General features: G+C 34.4%; 2 protein-coding genes and 1 pseudogene across 2 annotated transcripts; 1 reads left to right on the forward strand and 2 right to left on the reverse strand.

Annotated features, from left to right (window-relative positions):
- Positions 1 to 886: 886 nt before the first annotated feature.
- On the reverse strand, positions 887 to 3479 carry LOC108361115 (glutathione S-transferase 1-like; the record flags this gene model as incomplete). The annotated part of the gene is made up of 5 exons (XM_017613656.1): positions 3385 to 3479; positions 3178 to 3226; positions 3051 to 3112; positions 2459 to 2600; positions 887 to 1083 (listed from the first exon to the last, which is right to left on the reverse strand). Coding segments are annotated over exons 1-5 (545 nt in total), but the record flags the coding sequence as incomplete, so codon positions are not given.
- A 1481-nt stretch (positions 3480 to 4960) lies between these two features.
- LOC108361116 (tetratricopeptide repeat protein 37-like) lies at positions 4961 to 11861 on the forward strand. Its single transcript, XM_017613657.1, is given in 18 exon segments — positions 4961 to 4997; positions 7475 to 7529; positions 7588 to 7665; positions 7721 to 8027; positions 8087 to 8200; positions 8267 to 8449; positions 8518 to 8702; positions 8757 to 8818; positions 8821 to 8938; positions 9015 to 9220; positions 9276 to 9675; positions 9749 to 10080; positions 10083 to 10179; positions 10259 to 10302; positions 10305 to 10432; positions 10695 to 10882; positions 10941 to 11005; positions 11008 to 11861. Coding segments are annotated over 18 exon segments (2685 nt in total). The 3' UTR covers positions 11094 to 11861.
- Positions 11660 to 13161, reverse strand: part of LOC108361102 (glutathione S-transferase 1-like) — a 3265-nt pseudogene continuing 1763 nt past the window's right edge.

Below are 13161 nucleotides of genomic sequence, written 5' to 3' on the forward strand. Positions count from 1 at the left end.
TTTCCGAAAATTACCGTTATATGGGAAGTGGGCGTGGTTACAGTCCGATGTCGCCAATTTTCAATACTAACCTACCTTGGATTAACGGAAACCTACATACCAAATTTCGTTGAGATATCTCAATTTTTGCTCGAGTTATCGTGTACACGGACAGACGGACGGACAGACAGACATGGCTTAATCGATTTCTCTATTCATTCTGAGCATTTATGTATACATTTGTCTATATCTATCTCGATTCGTTTTGGCTGTTACAAACAACCGTTATGTGAACAAAATTAATATACCCTTGTGCACAAGTGCGCTCGGGTATAAAAATCAGTGGAATATACAATAATAATATGGGTACCAAATGAAAGAGATGGGTACAATTGAAAAACGTTCAAGTTTTTTGTTTTACAATGACGAATAAGTATTTAAAATGCGCTCTTAATTCATTTTATTTTTTTAAGTTAATAAAATTACAGTACGAAATTCGAGGATGTGGTCATGTGTATATTAGTCCCTAATATATAATATTTTCAAAAATAAATATTGAAAATTTTCAAAAATTATCGAGGATAAAATTTAAAAAGGAAATTTTACATACCCATTCGTCATTATGTACCAAAACATTTTTTAATTCTACAGGATTTTATCTTTTATTTGATACTGACATTGTTATTCTACATTGCACTGAAATTTTTATATTTTTTTAAATTGATAATTTTTTAAAATTTTAATGTCCTTAAAAAAAAAGTCCTGACGTCAGAGTGAGAAATTAAGAACGCATTTTTACTGTCGCACGGTACATACATACATACATACATACATACATACAATACAATACATATATTCATTTATTCATAATTTTACTTTCAGGTATAGAGGGCAACAATCTACTCACCTGTTATTATTGACTGGTATAAGCATATCGAGTGTTACTAGAGTGGTGTTGATGCATACATCGGCAATGGTAAGTGTTGGACTGTTTCCAAAGAAGTTGCTTTTGTCAATAAAAGCTTCGAGGAAACTGTATGCATTGTCGCACAGATCCAATGTTATTTTGTTGAATTCGCCTTCGCCACCGTAAATGTTACGTCGCTGCAAATTTAAATAATGTGTTATTTAATTTAATGAGATCGTATTACAGCGTGATTTTCGAAACTACAACGATTATATATACGTAAAAGTATTTAAAAAATCTAAATACTTATTTCGAAAAGGTATTTTTCTGTTACCAAACGATATCTCCTCTCCTTTAATATGTCATTTTGAAGGGAAGGAGCTCACGTACATGCGAAAAATAGTCACATTGCTCAAATTTAGTTATTTATTAAAAAAAAAAATGAGTTTTAAAAAGCTGAAAGCACTTTATACGGACAATGAAGGGCCATATCTTCTTTAATACTCCATCTAATTGAATGATTAAAACACCATTTTGTAGGACAGCTTCACCGGTTGAGGTAAAAAATAAAAACCTTTTAGTAGGGTTGCCACCCGCTTTTTTTAAATATTCAACCCTCGCTATAAGGCCGATTACGAACCATTATAGGCTGTGGTTAAACACCAGCAACTGATGAAAACACTACGCGCATGTTTTTTAAGTGATAAAACGTTTTTTTTTTTTTTGTTTCAGCTCTTTTCATCAGTCGCTTATCACTCCAAAAAAAACATCCAATGTATGGTCAAAGTAGCTTTAAGGTACGCCATTGCGTATACGTGCTTTATTTTTGATGTACTACTTACTAGAAATGGGCGCGTGATTGATTTTGCCTGACTTTCACGCACACTCACGTCGATGATTTTGTAAATCACGCACACTCACGTTCTGTTGTATTTTTTAAATAGCGTTGACGCACGGCTAACACCACCTTATTAAATTCGACTTGTGTACGCCCTTCTTCTAGAATTCTGCCTGACACAGAAAAGGCTCTTTCAATAGTTGCTGAGCTAGCTGGTATGTTTAAAATTTTTCTTTGAAAGGCTTCTAAGATAAGTAAATTTTAGGCAAAAAACAAAATCCACTTCAATTCTCATACAAAAATTTAAGATTATCGCTAATTTCTTCATGGTCCAATGATCGGATTTAGAACAAATTAGTATGGGGCCACCTGTGAGGTAACAGCTTTCCTTTAATAAAAAAATTAAAATTATAGAAATCGGTTAACGTGGTCCAGAAGTTATGCGGTAACATACATTTAAAAAAAAAATATATTCCGACCACCTTCTCCTTTTTGCGAAGTCGTTTAAAAAGGAAAGTCTTTAGCTTTCTCCCAGGAACAATTTTTGTATCAAAAAGAAAATTTTCAAAAAAATTTCGCTTGCCTACAACTTTTTGGCGGTTAGGCCTCGATATGTGAAAATTACGTGAATGACGGAAAATCTAACTCACGCCAGCAAAAATTTCCGTCACTGACGATCACGCAAGTCACGGACGCGTAGAAAATCACATGTTTTGCCCATCTCTACTACTTACCACCATATCTTTGATTACTTGAAACAGTACTCCATTTTCGAAATGCAGCATATGATCGACGCGTGCACGTTTCTTCAAATCCTTAGGATATAAATTATCGTTCTTTCCATATTTTGATACCATGTATGCCATAATCGCATGGCTGTCGTACATGTGCGCATAAGTACATACAAAAAAAGAAAAAAAGAAAAAGTAAAAACAAGAAAAATTATTTTTTGGGGAAAAAGTGCCGAATCGCGTATGTACATTGTATGTATATCGTTATCTTAATTCACGAAGGCGCTAACCAAACTTTTTTATTTTACAGGAAAAGCAAAAAAAAATTAAAAAGAATATAAAAAACAGGTAGGGCTTTTTTAAAAGTGGCATGTAACTCCGTTTTTTTTTTTGGTACTAACACTTTACACTTTTAATTGAAGGTGTACTTTAATATCTCTTACCTAAATCTGTGAAAAACGTAGTTTTAAAAAAAAATGTTGGTTAGGGCCTTCGTGCATTAAGATAATGATATGTATGTATGCAAGCATATGTATTTATATTTATACACATGTACATACATGCATACATAAGTACATATGTACATATATCTTACCTGTCAATAAACACCTCCTTGTCGTCATCCACAAAAACAGGTATTTGATGCTGAGGATTTAGCTGGAAGCATTCCATATGAAATAATAAAGCCTTTATTATAAAACTAAAGTAATTTTAAAACTCACCAATAGAAAATCTGGCGTAAGATGTTGTTTTGCCGCAAAATCCACAAATCTTTTAAATAAAAATTATTAGTGTACGTATGCGTAATCATGAAATTTTTATATGCAAACAAACACATACATACATATCTATGTACGTATGTATGTGTTTATGCGTACTGCATAGCTTTCATAAGCATCCGCATTTTTCTCTTCTTTATGAAAACTTACTTCAAATCCAATTCAAGTCCAATTAATTCGGCTGTTAACATACAAGCCCGTGCCGGTGGGCTAAATAGCGCATAATACAAAATCGGTTTGGACATTACGCACTTTTCTTTTTTGAAGTTTTTTATGTACTGAAACACTTTCTAGAATCTAGATTCGCCAATATGAAAATATTTATTTGTCTTTCTTGATTTGTACCGCTTATTCTTGTATACTATTTAGCAGCAGCAATAAATAGAAAACAGCTGCTTCCTCCCTTAATGCTGCTATTGTGGTAACAAAAATAAAACAGCTTAAATAAAACAACAAACAAAGTGTGTGAAAAGTGAAAATCTCTCGATTTCTTTGCGGTAACAGTTTGTAAACCACTGTTAGAACTACGGTATTTATGATTCCAAACATAAAAAATATACACATATGTATATTGACTAGTTAAACGAGTTAAAATTCTATTGACTTTAAAAATTAAGCGACGAATTTCGGTTGATTACTTGAACTAAGTATTTAAAAGAATTCAATAATTACATACTTTTGCCATTTCTTTTGCTTGCTATTAAATTTTGGGTAAAACATAGGGAGTTTTTGAAGTATAGCATCTTTTGCGGGGCACGGTGGGGTATTTGACCCGGATTTCGTTGTAGTTGGTATCGGGAAAAAGTAGATAAAATAGGGCATCACTGGGTGAAAAAATGAATGTTCTGTTTTGAACGGTATCTTCACAGTACGCTTTACAAAATGCATACTTATTAATTGTTTCCCTGATTTGAAGTGATCGTAGTGAGCAGGATCGTAGAACATATGCTTACTCCACCAGCGAATTTCTGCAATGATTTCATTCGGTGACTTTTTTCCTCGGTATATCGATGGCTGAGTGGAAGATCGACCTATCTCGGCAGCCAGTTCGAAAACATTCTATCTCAAAAAACTTTTCAAGAACGCCCTATTTCAGAATTCGTTTGAAAAACGCCCTATCTCAGCTGCCGATTCAAAAACGCCCTATAACAGCATATTTTCAATACATTTTGAAGTGAGATAGGGCATTTTTGAACCGAATTTTGAGATAGGGTGTTTTTCAATAAAATTCTGAAATAGGGCGTTCTTGAAAAGTTTTTTGAGATAGAGCGTTTTCGAACTGGCAGCCGAGATAGGTCGATCTTCCACTCAGCCATCGATATGTAATTTTTTTTTAAATAATAATAAAAATACTAATAGACTGGCGCTTACACATATGTTAGTGTTCGGCCAAAAACTTCTCCTCCAATTTGTGGCGCGCACCTTGATGTTGTCACACAAAGCGGAGGGACTTACAGTTTTACGCCGATTCCGAACGGCGATTGTATTTTTATGTGAAGCTGTTTTTTTTTGCAATGTTGCTTGGGCTTGAACCCAGGACCTGCGGAGTTATTACCTCATTTTAAATGGTATAGGAACTTCATCATAGCGCTCGTCCTGCTCATTAGATTCGGTGGATAACTACCAAATGATGATGCACGTTGTACATTTTCAAGGACATATGGACGCCACTATTTTCAAATGATTAAAGCAATTTTGAAACAAAAACATCGTAGTTGTTAGAAAAATGTTTCTCCAAAATGCCTTGTATTACTTCTTTAATGGTAAGGTACTTAAACAAATAATTGTATACTGGGGTATATTGTTGACTAGGGGTGTACACGAAAAGAAGGTAGTAGCTATGTTCATTTACAAAGTAAATGCTATTAAAATATAGCTTAAAAAATTATTGCATATTTCAAGCGGGCTTTATTTAAAGATCTTGTCTGAGAATACCCCCAGTGAAATTTTCCGTCTTATAGGTCTTTTATCCTGAGTTGAAATCATTCCGTCCCAAAAATGTTGTGCTCTGTGTTATTTACAATTATTTATTTATTTGACATTCGAATAAATTTTGCCCAACTCTGTGCAAGAGTGAAGGTACAATAAGACCATTTTTACCGACAAAAATTTAGTAATTATTTACTAGTCTAAAGACTTATTTAGTGTTCTTCATAACACCAAGAATTTTTTTATGTGGTACAAGGGGTTTTCCTTTCTGGGTTAGTAGTTAGTATGAAAAGGAATGAATGAATGTATTTGTTGTCATAACAATAGTATTAATTAACATGAAACCCCTACGGCACACACTCTTACGCCTTCCCAATTTAATTTACTATATATCGAATAAGTAGTTCTCTTAAGTAAAGAGCCATTGCTCTCCTCTTTTTTTCATTTTGCCCACATTACGCGAAAATACTCTATTGTTTTGGAGCGTAGTGCGATCGTCCACAGCCACAATTGGCGTTATCAATCAGCTGCCACTGACAATGAATTTAGTAACGCGCTCGTAGGCTGGCTGGTCACAGCTGTACCAGCAGCACCACCAGCAATAATCGAAAATTAATTTTATCAAACTCAGAAGCAAATATGTCAGCACGTCCGATTTTATATTATGCGCTTTTTAGTCCCCCCTCCAGAGCTGCACTGCTGACATCGAAGTTAATTGGACTAAATGTTGAATTGAAGTGAGTGATAAAAAAAAAAAATACAGAAAACACGCGCGCGTAAACATATATATTTCTGTGTGCGTATGGAATATATAGAGTAGCTTATGTCGAAATGCTGGCTTTAGTATAATGCGGCATTTGCAGCATACGATTGCGAATGACTCACCGGCCCCAAGCCGTTGAAGAACTTTTGGCAAGTAAACGTGCGAGAAATAGTTCCGATACTATCAAGTCAATATTCTTATTAATTCTCATCAAAAAATTCCTTGTGGGTTAAAGAATAAATGGAATGCCGCATTATACTAAAGCCAGCTTCTCGACATTAGCTATTATTCCATACGAACACAGATTTATTTATTTATACATTCATATGTGTGTGTTCATATGTACAGTGACGAACAAAAGTATTGGCACAATGAATTTTTTGCAATATACATATGCAAAGTTTTTTATTCTAATTTATTTTCAACAATTTTAAAAATGGTAGAAGTGATAGATAGGTATTTTACTTCTACCATTTTTTCAAAATTATTGTTGCTTTTCCACAATAAATTTTCATTTAAAAAATGGCCTCGAGCTCATTATAAAATTGTTGAATATAATTGTTAAAAGGCCAAAAAATAACAACAAAAAAAACTAATTTATTTTCGATAATGTGTTCGTGTTACACCAAAAAATATAAAAATAAAATCACAAAAACTTTATGCAAAACTCAGGAAAATTCAATAAATTTGCATACTATTTTGCAACTGTCTGTTCATTTAATTTTTTAGTGAAAGGTATTTTTCATTTTCTCCATACAAAAAATAATTGTCGAACATACTTTTTATGATACTTTGTATGAAAGAATCTGCGTGCAAAAAATTGACAAAAATCAACACGCTTTTCTAGCAACTTCAAACTTGCACTTTGTTTTTTGCAATAAAATTGAACGGGCTACATGGATTTTTTCTAAAAAAAAAAAGTTGCAAATTAGTATGCGAATTTATTGAATTTTCCTGAATTTTGCACAAAGTTTAGTGATTTTATATTTACGTTTTTTTTTTTTGTGTAACATGAACTACTATATTTTTACAAAAAAATATCGAAAATAAATTAGAATAAAAAACTTAACATATATTGCGAAAATTTCACTATGCCAATACTTTTGTTCGTCACTATGTATATGTATGTTTATTCCGTTGTAAATATGTATGTGAATGGCATTGTGACCGTGCTGCTGAATAATACATATCGCACACCTTCTTCAAAAGAGGCACAACTCAAAATCAGATCCGGAAATATAACTGCTAGCAAATCGTACATATTCAACGCAATTAATAAAAAAAACAGGCTTATGCCTTAGTTCCCTAATTAGAGAATATGTTAAAGAAAAAAAATATTTGCAATAATCGGATAAAAATTCTACACTATGATTTATGCAAAAAATGTGCCAACGTTTTGTTTAGTTTAGTCTTTTGAACAAACCGTGCGATATTAGCAAGTGTTTTGCTTTTTTGTTTTATTTTGGTGCTTCATTTCATGGTCAAAGTCAAAAAAGGGCGTACGCTGGATGCATAAGCGAAAAGAATGAATTAATCGAAAACACTAAGTAAACCTGCTGCATCGATTCGATGAAAACGTAGATGTTATTGCCACTTTAGCAAGGTAATTTTAATAATTAGAAAATGTTTGGTTCTACTTAAAAAAAAAAATTATTTGCCAGATGTTACTTCAAAATAGGCGAAATGGACAAACTAAAGACATTGCATTTAAATACAGTGCAACAAGCCGAATTTCTTATGTAACGAATCAGTTTTTTGTTTACGTTTATCTACTAACGAAGACACTATTTTTAGGGCGCCTCTTGCTGGAATCGATGCTTTGACAAACTCCACCGATTCTGAATCATTTGATACACTTTTCTTACTCTCAAAATTACATTTACAATTGGCAAACTATGCTGCCGCTTTGAATTGTATGCTTAAGGCAACTCGTTTACGACCATATTACGCAGAATGCTTCCATTACCTTGGTAAAATATACTATGGCACAAAGGATATAGTGCGCTCACGAAAATGTTTTGAAAAATGTGTAAATTTAAACCCCATATGCGAGAGCGCAGTGAATAATTTAAGCGCTATTTATCAGCAACTAGGTGAAGAGGTATATTTTTGTCTAAGCTTGTTTATTTTTTGTACTTAAAATAAATTTTCTCCCATCAGGATTTCAACGTTGCATTGCTGCTTAATACACTCAAACATATGAAGTGTGAAGATTCTAAACATATACAGTACAAGCTCGGTTTGCATTATTTTCATGTTAATAAGTGGGATGATGTTAGTACTTATCGCATTACTTGGGATCTTTTTAATAGCTAAATAAAATATATATCACTTTACCAGGCCATACAGTCGTTCCGCACAGCTATTAAGCTCGATAACAGTTGCATGAATTATTGGGAATCTCTGGGTGACGCTTATGCAGAGCGTGGTTCTTATAACTCTGCTATACGAGTTTTCCAAAAAATACTCGAAATGAATCCAAGTAATATTTACGCTAAACTACAAATTGCATTGATTAAATCTGTAAGTAAAAGCGGTACAAATATTTTAATTTCATGAAGGGTGCGATAGTTTTCCTTAATTTCACACAGACTGTGCGAATGTATACCGAAGCTATAGCGGAATTCGATGACTTGCTACGCGGCCATCCCGATTATTTACCTGGTTTAAAGGGCGCTGCTGAGGCACATATTGGTCTGGCGAACAATTTAAAGTTGGAGCATCTATATGGACGTTGTAAGGACCATTTGCAGTTGGCTGTTAATCATTTGCAAAGGTATTCATTTAAAATTCAATAATCTAATTTACCAATAAACCTTTATTCTTTTAGCGCATTCTTGACTTTGAACGGTCAAAGTATGTTTTGGTTGTGGCGCCTAACCGCCAATGTGTTTGTCAAACAGCACTCATGCCGAACTCATTGGCATACCTGGAAGTATCAGGGAAACTGGCAAAGTTGGAAGATGAAACAGCGATTTGGCAAAGGAAGGACCTTTTCACATTAGCTGCAAGGTGTGTAAAACTGTGCGCCTTAATTTGTGCAGCTTGCAAATATTGGTATTAATATGTACATCTATTGTTTTAACAGATTTTACACCTGCGCCATTAAGTTAAAAGCAAACACATTTATTTGGTATGAATTCGCATTGTGTTGTTACTACTCCGCGATCTATATTCCCGATGAAGCAACTTCTCATTTGGCATTGGCTATCAAAGCCTCCAAATTGGCTGTAAATGAGCAAAGCGACCGTTGGCAAAATTGGAATTTGCTTGGAGTAATAAATTTGCATAAGGGTAAACATTACACCCAGAGAAAAATGATATGTTTAAACTTACCTTAATTTTTTAGAAATCAACCAATTGCCCTTAGCACAGCATTGTTTCATTCAGGCACTGACGCTTGAACGTAAATCTTATACAACTTGGACAAATCTGGGTGTGCTCTACTTAAAACTGAACGAAATAAAGCTTGCTAATCAGGCATTTCAGCGTGCTCAGCAGTCCAGTCCTATATATGGAAATGCGTGGATTGGACAAGCTATGATCGCCGAAAGTATTGGCGAAGAGGAGGAAGCTTTAGATCTTTTCAGACACTGCCAGCAGTTTGAATATCACCCCGAGTCCTCACTGGGATATGCGCACTGGGTTTGCATGGTGTTAACGGATGCGGAAAAGTGCAAAATACCACATTATCGACATGCTATCGATAGCATGTATGCTGACGTGGTGGCGTTGGATGCAATTAATTGGTAATGGTGAATATTAGAGTGGTATTAATTTTTAATTGTTTTTCAATTTAAATTATAATAAATGCTAACGCAGGCACGTTATAAACGAAGAAAAAGATGCAACTTCTGCCGCACTTTCCTTCCAAGGATTCTTAAGTTTACGGCAGCGACATTATCGTCCTGCAGTGAGAGCATACCTTCAAGCTGTGAAGTGCACAACACCTAGTGCTGAGCGCGATAAATTACTCACGAGCTTAGGTTATCTCTACTTGAAGTTAAATCAGCCCAATGATGCTATACAGATTTTCAATCGAGTAGTACATTCATCACTCAATGCCATTATTGGATTGGCTCTGGCTTTTGTGCGCGCTGGCCAACATCAGGAGGCATATGCAGTATATAACTCTGTATTAAAGAGTATGGCAGATATAACGAGGAAAAGGCGGGCATGATATTGGTAGCAATGGCCGCGATGGTGTATTCGTCGCAAGGCGAAGCAGATACCAAAACGATTCTATATCAATGGTGGGTGCTAATTTTTTGTTGTAATTTTTTTCTACTGGTTTTCCTGGCAACAAATTTTTATACCGTTTAACTTTTTAAGCATCTTGCTTAAGAACTCTCCCATACAGGCTCTTTATTCTGCCTGTGCCTGGGTATTCTGCATCAAGATAATCAACTAACAACAACTATTCTGGCGGAGTTGAAGAAGTACGAAAATAGCGAAGCTTATTCTGCGCATATTTCATATTTGACGGCACAATACTATGTAGCTATTGTAAGTATACAACAAAAAAAAATCTATTTGTTCAAGATGTATTTGAGTAAATTTATAGAAAGTTGAATATTGTAAATGAGGCTAATTTAAAATCGGATAGTATTCTAAAACCCTAAAGAAAATCACTGCTACCAGGGCTCAGTGCAGGATTCAAACGAATACGTAGATAGTTTGAAAGTGTAGGGTTCTTAAAACGCTAAATCTTTACTAAAATTTTGCATTTTTACAATGTTTTCAATCTCATTTATTTTACTATATTTAGAAACAGACTCGCAAAGGCCTAACATATTTACTATCACGTCTGCACGTTTTCCCAAGCTGTGCTGAATTGCGAAAAGTTTTGGCAAATTTTCTGTTGGATAATTTCAGCCATGCCTCACAATATCATTTGGCTACAAGCCAAATTGCTCTGAGCTCAATTACTTTATTGCATCGTAATAAAGCACAAAAGTAAGTACCTTCATTGCCAAATCATTTTTTTTTTATATCATAATTTTTATTATTTTAGGAGCGACTGCATTGAGGACTCCCAATTGTTACTGATTGCGAGTCGCGCATTAAGACCCGTAGAAAAACGCGCTCCCTAAAATTGATACAGCATGCTATACGTTTGCATCCTCAAAATCAGAATGCTTGGCTGGCGCTACAGGAAGTTCATTAATGGTTTTTGCTTGTAAAAAATTATGAAAACAGGTCTTGCTGATTTTGAATCAAATCGTTTTTAGCGACGAAGATTATGTAACTAAAAGCGTATTTTATGCAATGAAATACTGTCTGACATTAAAATCTACATATTTACAAATTTTCTTGCTTCGAAATGCCGACAGATTAAAAAGACGAAAGTCTTACTAGCTGATAAAAAGGTAAGCAATGAAATTGTGATTCAACATAGGATTTTTTTTGCAAAAGATAAAGCACAAAAACTCAAGAGTGGGATATAATTCGCTGGAAGCACTAATATGAATATTTGAAACATATTAAATATATCGAGCCTTAACCGCAAACATGACGTAAGCAACATTTTTTCAAATCATAATTTCGATACAGAATTGCTATTAGAGCTTCTAGGAGCATTTTTGCATGAAAAAGGATGTTTTGAATCTTTTGAACAAGCACATATTTTTCCTTTTAGATTTGATCTTACGCTTACTCTAACAGGCATCGGAGCGGTTTCGTTTTAATTTCATTCCGAAGATAAATGTTGAAATAGAAAAAGACGTTTTGTAGTAAGTTTTTTCCAGAAGGTCTTAGGCTGGAAAATCTACGTATGTACATATATTTTGGCTGGGTTGTGCTTTGAGGGATGTTAATCAAATTGCTAACAACTAAAGGGTTTGAAAAGTTGAAAAGTAATTCCAAATAACACCTAGCGAACTGCGGAATGAAATTGAATTCTAGGGCAGAAAATTAAAAGCAGCGTAGTAAAAAAAGAAATACAAGATATTGCCAAAATGAAAGGTAACGTGGGAATGAAAGATTAACTGATGAAAATGAAATTATAGAAAAAAGGTGGTGTTTTAATAATAATTTTCACAATTCACTATGGGAGTCTAGGATGCGAATCCGCATTATGGAAAAATTAAGCTGAAATTTCGGGCACCGAAAATTATAAAATATTCTCAGACCTTTTTATTAAATGTGGCAACAGATTATGTAAAACCGATTTGTATAGGAAGAGCTGCAAAAGCGAAAATAACAAGAAAAACATTATTTTGCAGCGGCCTCCCTATTTACCTTACCTAAATTTAATGGGGGAAAAAAATTTACTGGGCAATCTGTCCTTGAAAAGGACCTCGAATTAATTAAAAGGCTTCTACAACGGTCTTCCGAACCGTTTTCTTTCATATATTAGGTACTTAGTTTGCATTAGCTGGAATTACTCTATGTTCTCATCGCTCTGTAAAGTTGTTAAGCTCAAGTAAAGTTATTAAGCTTTGATGCGGATTGTGAAATTTGTTCGACGTTTCATGGCAGCTATAGGTTGGGAGACCAGTAGGAAGGAAATAAAAACGGACATTACGAACACATGTATTTTCACCTACTCCAGTTGCCATTACGAGGTACTATTAAAAAAAAAAAAACTAAAAATGAGCTCAGTAACATACTAATGCCCCTGACTCGAGCGCTTCGTTACGCATGTTTCGTCATATTATCCTCCAAAGAGTTTTGGAAGCGTAAATAAAGTTGTTGTGCGCCTTTTTCATTGAGCTCCTCATATTCGGGTAATTCCTCTCGCAACCGCTGCATCCAAGCGCAAATTTTCGGATACCTGCAGATTATATCAGATCAAAGTAATTATTTGAGATACGTATGAAGGTATGTAGGTCGGTGATGAATGTATATAAACTACCTACCGTCTCTCTTCCACCGTCACTAATTTGTGCAAAGTAATTAATGTGTATTTATAGAAATATCGGCTAAGTCAAATGTTCGCCTGCGACGTAGGTGTTTCTCGCTAGAAATTCCTCAAGAAAAGTATAGGCATATGCGATAGCTCAATACTTTTACGATGATAAGAAATTTCGCCACCATACATTATGCGCGCCTGTAACACAGTAAAATTTGGTTCGAATTCAATGTTGTGCAATTCCCTTCACTTTAATCTTACCACAAAATCTTTTATGACTTGAAAAAGTATACCATTTTCATAGTAGAGTCGCTCGTCAATTATGGCACGTTGAAGAAAATCTTTAGGATATAAATGCTCATGTTGACTCTGGCCATATTGA

Source organism: Rhagoletis zephyria, unplaced genomic scaffold (assembly GCF_001687245.7).
Source record: "Rhagoletis zephyria isolate East Lansing unplaced genomic scaffold, Rhagoletis_zephyria_1.1 Rzeph_scaffold_00697, whole genome shotgun sequence".
Lineage (NCBI taxonomy): Eukaryota > Metazoa > Arthropoda > Insecta > Diptera > Tephritidae > Rhagoletis > Rhagoletis zephyria.